At 26.2% G+C, this 7,913-nt stretch overlaps 1 protein-coding gene and 1 long non-coding RNA gene across 2 annotated transcripts in view; both read right to left on the bottom strand.

Moving 5' to 3' along the window:
- Positions 1–1,142: 1,142 nt before the first annotated feature.
- On the bottom strand, positions 1,143–3,751 carry LOC115034843. The gene is made up of 4 exons (XR_003840106.1): positions 3,363–3,751; positions 2,706–2,989; positions 1,866–1,991; positions 1,143–1,376 (listed from the first exon to the last, which is right to left on the bottom strand). It is a non-coding gene; the product is annotated as an uncharacterized LOC115034843 (long non-coding RNA).
- A 3,418-nt stretch (positions 3,752–7,169) lies between these two features.
- LOC103310304 (putative nuclease HARBI1) overlaps positions 7,170–7,913 on the bottom strand; it is a 1,009-nt gene continuing 265 nt past the window's right edge. Inside the window, exon 2 of the mRNA XM_029492326.1 lies at positions 7,170–7,834. Coding sequence (XP_029348186.1) covers positions 7,190–7,834 — 645 coding nt within the window. The 3' untranslated portion in view covers positions 7,170–7,189. The remainder of the gene's footprint in view (positions 7,835–7,913) is intronic.

Below are 7,913 nucleotides of genomic sequence, written 5' to 3'. Positions count from 1 at the left end.
TTTAGGGGTTTTTAATAATGTACCTATATAATTGAGAACTTACTTTTTGAAACTGAGGTTCTCACATTAATACATACAATTTGTTTGTTTATAATTACCTATTCACTACTTAATATAATATAGTTTTAAAGTTTTGATCTATATTATAAACATTAATTTTTGTTTAATTATTTTAAATGTAGATAATAATGTTGTAATGCTATGCTTTTTATGTTTTGTGTTGTTGAATTTAATATCTTAATTATATTGGCTTAACCTACTCTGTGATTATATTAAGCACAAGGAATGTATCTAACTATAAGGTATTTATGTTTTTAGTTTAATTTGAAATGTTATGTTTACATATTATGTATTTTTTTCAATGTTTTTTCTGTTATGCATGATATGTGTAACTTATATACCTACTGTATAAATATTAATTTTCAAATAATAATTATTAAAAAAGTTTTTAGATTGTACATTTTTGGAATTTGAGAAAATTGAAAAATGACCTCCTTTCCAAATGCTTTATATGTTATATATATAATATATTTTTATATGATTTGTATAATTTCATATTTTATTATAATACACCTATTATTATCTGAAATACTTTTTATTTATAATATTAATTTTAAAATAATAGACTGAAAAATGTAATAAGTCTTCAACAAAAAGAAATACTTTCATTAAAAGAACAATTGAATAGAGTTCCACTGGATTTTGAAACATGGTTTACTGAGCGTTTATCACATTTATTTTCACCAACACAAATAGAGTTGCTTTTACGACCCAAACATAAAGTGTTTCGATGTACTCCAGAAGATATTTCTTCAGCAATATCTTTAAGAAGTATTTCTACTAAGGCGTATAGATATTTACGGGATAAAAAAAAATTTCCATTACCGGGTAATATTACTTTATTTTATTAAAATAATATTTGTTAGAACAAAATTATAGTTTAAATTTAAAAATAAAAATAATTGCTCAAATTCTTTCTTCTTCAAGAGGTGAGCTGAGTATAATGATTCCATTAGTTACTTAATAATTAATGTAGTTTGATTTATTCATTCTAGGGCTTTCTACTCTCAGGCAATGGGTTTCAAACTTTCAAGTGGAACCAGGTTTGTTAACAAATGTGCTTACATTAATGCAAGCTAAAGGTAATTTATGAGAATATTGTATTTAATAAAAAATTACATTACATTGATAAATCCACATGTTAAAGGTGTCCATTTAACTTCTGAAGAGAAAATTACAGTGTTATCATTTGACGAGACTTATGTTTCTCATAGAATATGCTATGACAAAAAGTATGAGAAAGTGTATGGACCGCATAAGTGTGTTCAAACCGTTGTGGCTAGAGGTAAAACATTTTTGACAACTGTTTAACATACCTGTAAAGAAAATATAAAATTTTTAATGTTTAAAATATTATATTTAATTAGGTTTAATAGGAAATTGGAAACAGCCAATCTATTATAATTATGATACTCCTATGGATAAGGATATATTATTAAAAATTATAGAGGAACTATATAAAGTTGGGTATGATGTTGTAGCAACTGTCAGTGATATGGGGCCTACAAACATTGGCTTATGGCGTACTTTAAATATAAATATGGAGAACACATCATTTAAGCATCCTATTTCTAATAATAATGTCCATGTGTTTGCAGACGTACCTCACCTAATGAAACTAGCTAGGAACCATTTCCTTGACAAGTTACATTAATATAAACTTATAAAATTGAATAGATAAATTAATAAAATTGTTCTTTCAGAGGATTTATTCTTCCCGATGGAAAGTATATAGGGAAAGATATACTGCAAGAGTTACTAAATTTAAATGCAGGGAAAGATTTTAAATTGACTCATAAACTTACAGAGCGTCACATTAATGTCAAAGGATCTGAACGAATGAATGTAAGGTTAGCCGTCAATGTATTTTCTAATACAGTGTCAAAGGCACTTTCGTTCTGTGGCCAACAACATATGATTGATAAGTACAACTGGAAAGAAGTAAGAAGTGTATTAATATATAAAATTAATTTATCATGTAATACAATACATATTATTAGGCTTCTGAGGTCATTGGACTTTTTAATGATTGGTTCGATTTATTGAATACACAACACAAATTCGATAAAGGAACTGAAAGTTATGGTCTAAATTTAGAAAAACAAAATGATTTATTAACAAAAATGACAAATTTCATTACAAATATGAGAGTTCATGGAAAGAATTATCTTTTACCATTTCAAAAAGGTAAAAATATTATTTTTAAATCTATACAATTTTTTAATTTAACCTTTTATGTTTCTAGGTATAGCTATCTCAAATACATCACTTGTTAATTTGTTTAACGATTTAAATGCAAGAGGGCTGTCTTTTATTTTAACAAGGAAATTAAACCAGGATGTTGTTGAGAACCTCTTTAGTTTTTTAAAGGGTATGGCCGGTTCTGCATGTAACAGTATAACTGTCCTTGATTTTAAATATTGGTAAATATTTCTAATTATTTGTTTTACTAATATACAAAAGTGTGCATGTTCAATGTTTATAAATATATTATGTTGTTTATAGCCTACGTTGGTATATTTTGGGGAAGAATTCCAACTTTGTTTTTACTAAAAACCACAATTCCGAAAATGATTTAGAAGAAAGTCTCTTAAATAATTTTGAGTGTTTAACTAGTGAAGTTGTCCAAGATTCTGAATTACTACCTGACTCGTTTTCTTTAGATACTCATGACACTGAGTTGGCTGAAATTGAGTTGACATTTGGCACAGCAATGGAAAATATTCCATCAGACAATTTGGCACTTTTAGAAGAATTTGAAACAGCAAATGAACCATTTGACGATTTAGAAATACAATGTATAGAGTACATAACTGGGTACCTGATAAATCGATTTGCACATAAATATCCTTGTTTACTAGATTCAGACAGATCAGATGAAAATAAAGAATCCAAGGCCAATTGGATAAGTCATATTTCAAAAGGCAACCTGAAACATCATTCAGAAAAATTAGTCAGGCTTACTAAAATAATGGAACCTTATTTCAAAGAATTACATGGTGATGGTATTTCAAAAGCACCTGGAATTATGAAAACGTTGACAAATAAATTGTTGAATATTTCTTTAACTCTTGGTATCCCACAAGAAGTTTTAAAATGTTTGGTTCGAACAAGAACATTTATACGATTTAATAACTTAAATAAAGAAATATTATACAAAACGCAAAATCAACGTAATAAACAAAAATTAAAAAAGTTTAGTAGCTAAATTAGTATGAGTACCTACATAACTGTGTATCAATGTTTATAGATAACATGAAATAATAAACTTATTTAATATGATTTATAAGCTATAAACTTACCTATCTAGCCATAGACATATTAATATGTCTATGTATCTAGCATTTTTCCAAACTCCCTCCACTCATTGCTGTTATTGGACAGTGTCTTCAGTTCCTTACTTCCTTATAGCTCCTCATTCCGTCATTTTTAATAACTTTGTTGATTAACGCAAACACAAACTCCATTTTCTTAATATTCCTCAACAGTTAATGGTTAACTGTAGTTATAAAGTTTATAATATAAACGTTACTAATTACTATTATAATTTTTAATACGGAAATACAAAATTGGATACTAATAAATGAAAACATCTATTAAAAATTAATGATAACGGTTATTGATGATAACGTAACTGAACGGCGCGATGCCTACGTCACACGAATGCGTATCACATAAATGTCATCATACCATGTTATTTTATCATGGGTGGGTGGATGGAATAAATATATTTGGCTCCTTCATTTAAAATTGTTCACCACTGGCGGACAAGCATAATAAAAATAATTAATAAGAGAAAACAATATCAATGAGATAGAAGTTAACAGTTAATAAATCTTAAATTTAACTCAATAAGATAAGTTAGATGGAAAACAAATTAAATCAAATCTAATTAAAAAAAAGTTAATCTATTTTTAATTAGTATGTAGATCACATAAGAGTGACTGCGTTTTTTCTAATTTCCTAAATTACAATAATAAACAATTTTCTCATAATGTACAGTCTATATACTTAATTTGATAGTAGTACATTAATAGCGTTTTCGATTTGACCATAAAAGTGTGCACTGAAATTGAACTGACACTACACTAGTGCACGATGCACTATGCACTCGTTCATTCAAATAAAATACGAAAAATATATTTCATGGTTACGTCATGTTTAATCATGGATGAATAAATAACATGTCATATTTTTAACCATGATAAATAATATTTTACCGCCAATTTGTTCGAAACAAAAGCTGCCTACTTGACACACACAATCGATTATTTCTCATTTTAATAAATTAATAATAATAATTGTCGTTTGTCTTTAATTCTCTATAGTCGTACTAACTACCTCGTACTTAGGAGTTTAAAAATATAAAATGTCTGATTCCGATACTGAAACATTTGACGTGAGTACCTACTTTTAAAATTGGTTTTTAATTTAATTATCAATACTATTTTTATTCATACTGTAGATTTGTAATAAATGTTTTGTTGTGTATTCCTCCCACACTACAATTCATACATGCCACCAAGAGAAATATATAAATATTCAAAGGTAATATCAAATTATAATCTTAATAATATTAATTACTTAAAATATGTTCCTTCCAATATATGCTTGGCGCTTGCTTCTATTTATAATACTTAATAGGTCAGAAGAAATCATAGGAAGTGATAAACTGCTTACGAATAAAACAAAAAATGAAAAGTTGCTTACACAAAATTCAGTTTCATTGTCAGGTTAATTAAATATGTATAATTTATATATGTTTCTTCTGTGGCTATTCATTCAATTTTGTCTGCTTCTTTTAATAATTAATAATTGTAGTTCTAAAAAGCAGTGTCTAAATTGATTGTTTAAATATTACATTGTAATAGTGTTTCAGTCTTGTAAAGTATTTGAGTAAATTTATTTAAATACTTTTTAGTATTTAGAATACTTTTTAAATACTTTTTGGTTTAAGTATTTGGAAAGTTTTTTAAATACTGTCTTGGACGTATTTGTATTTGAAAATCAAATACTTTTGAAAATTCAAACGAATTATTCGTTGGTCGTCACTTTTTTTTTTTATATACTATTTTATTTATAATAATATTAACAACTGTTTAATTAGGTATCTATTATTAAAGAATTTCCATAATATAACAATTTTTATTTATTTTCATTTTTCATTTTTTACAATTGAAAGTGGTACAAAAAGTTCTAATAATACCTAGGTGAATGTATCATGATAATTTTAAATTAGTAATTACAACATTAATTTAGCAAACTAACTAGTAGAAAAGTAACATAAAAAAAAAGTATTTGAAAAGTATTTAAATACATGACAAGTATTTATATATTTTTTTTAAATACTTTTTCTTAAAAGTATTTGAAATGTATTACTTTCTTGATTTTTAATCAAGTAAGTATGGTAATTGAAATGAAAAAAGTCTTTTTAAAAATTTTAAAAATTAAAAATCAAGAAATTTTACATGCCGATCCCTAACTTGGCAAGCGTTTTTTAAATACTTTTTGAATTGATGTATTTGTATCTGTATTTAAATACAATTTTATTAAGGTATCTTTTACAAGACTGTAGTGTTTACTACAAGTTATCACCTTGTAGATTGTAGTCAATAAATAATATTAACAAACTGTAGATTTGATATTTAATATTTATACTTATACTTTTAAAAGTACAAATGCTATTAAAATTTGTTTACAAATTTAACTCAAAATGTGTCTGGATTACTGTCTTAATATCTTCCAATAAAAAAAGATAAATTGTATTTAAATAGAGATACAAATACACTACAGTTTTGTACCTATGTTTTTATTTAAATACAAAAATCATTTATTTTTTTAATATTTATAATTTTATAATTTTATGTTTTAATACCTAAGTAGCAGATGTTTCACAGATTTATATGTGTGATTTTAATACACTAATTTTGTGTTAACAGTTGACAATACAAGTCCCACAAATACTACCGTTTGGACAGATGGAAACACATCTTTTATGCTAAACTGTTTCCATAAGTATATGGAACAAATAGGCCCTATGAAAAAATTCCGAAACAAAAAGGCAATGTGGACAAGAATTCAACAAGATATTGTAGAACAAATAGATTGTGTATTTACAGAAACTCAAATTGGAAATAGATATAAAACCGTTTTAAAAAGAAACAAAGCATATATGAAAAACAACAATACTACTGGATCGTCTCCCAAGTTCAGTAGCGTTGATGAAGAGTTTAGTAAGATTACAGCATTGGATGATTCTATTGAACCAGCTGTTTGTGTAGGTTAGTATTATTTTATCAATAAATTATGAAAAACAATTTTGAGTGAATATGGTTCATATATATCAGCATGTATATATTTGATGATTTTACTGCTATTAAAGTAATTTATTTTACTATTAATAATATAGTATATCTTTAATTACGCAGAAACGAAATTACAAAACTCAAAATTATATTTGTATTATAGAATTTCAACTTTGAAGACAAAACCATAAGCTATATACGAATAATAATATTTAAGTAAACTTTCAAAAGTAAAAATCTCCATCATTATTATATAATATATACATATATTGTGTATATATATAGGTATAGACCTATAGTATTGTATATTGAACATATTTTTGTATGCAATATTTAGGTACATTATGATCACTGAATCCAATAGGCCAGGCCGACACTGATGACTGTATTTTTTATTTTGTGTTTAATTTCATTTTTCAATTAATCTAACTAAATTGAGCTATTACACAGTTCTACATTTATTTATTAATCAATACATTAATTTCTCATAGTCTAAAACAAATGTTGCTGTGTAACCTTGTTTAATAGACTCATTACATTTTACATTATTAGGAACATCTAGTTCTGGACTGAAACGAATTTTAAAAGATGATAAAATAACGAAAGATGTTGAGCCACAAGGTACAAAAAAGGTCAAGACTTCTCTAAATGATCTGCTGATTACCATGCACAAAGAAAAAGAAGAAGGCAGACAAAAAAGAGAGCTGGAACGTCAAAAACGTCATGAAGAAAAAATGGATATCCTTAAAAAAATTTTAAATAACAAATAGATTTCTGTCATAAAAAAATGTATTCATATATTCCTAAAAATTAAAATTATCAGTCTACAAAGTACATAACATTTTTCGTTTTTGAAATCCTTTTTCTCGAGATTGTAGAGTTCCTGGGTGAATGTTAAGAGTTACATTTCCTGGTAATTCTTCTACTTCTACAGGTGGTTGTTCGGGACCGAGATAATCATCATCTGTACACAAATTATGTAGCACACAACAAGCTAGTATAAAATTTGAATCTTTTTCAGCTAATGAAAAATCTAATTTTAACAATTGGCGGAAACGTCCTTTTAATAAGCCAAAAGTATTTTCAATTACAACTCTTGTCTTGGAATGATTTTTATTGAATAATTTCTCATTGTTTGTAAGATTTCCATAATCCTTGAAAGGAGTTATAATATTTTCTTCTAACGGATAAGCTGCATCACCTAAAATGTGGTACTTTGATCTACACACTTGTTGTAAATATGCGTCTTTATATATAAAAGAGTGTTGAAGAATGCGAGCATCATGCATTTTACCGGGCGTTCCAGTAAAAACATCAACAAATTTTTTCTTTGCATTGCAAATAGCTTGCAAAGTTAAAGAGCAGTCATGATGTCGGTTAACATATGTGGATCGAATTTTGTGCTTTGGTTTTCTAATGCTTATATACGAACCATCTATAGCACCGAGTACATCAGGTATACCTGCAATCTAATATTTAAAAGAAAAAGTTTCACAATAATTTATAAGCAATCTTATTTTTTTTTAAGTTTATTTAGTGAATTTTATT

Source organism: Acyrthosiphon pisum, unplaced genomic scaffold (genome assembly GCF_005508785.2).
Source record: "Acyrthosiphon pisum isolate AL4f unplaced genomic scaffold, pea_aphid_22Mar2018_4r6ur Scaffold_21243;HRSCAF=23396, whole genome shotgun sequence".
Classification (NCBI taxonomy): domain Eukaryota; kingdom Metazoa; phylum Arthropoda; class Insecta; order Hemiptera; family Aphididae; genus Acyrthosiphon; species Acyrthosiphon pisum.
Note: the sequence above shows the minus strand (reverse complement) of the source record. Positions and strands in the feature narration are given on the sequence as shown.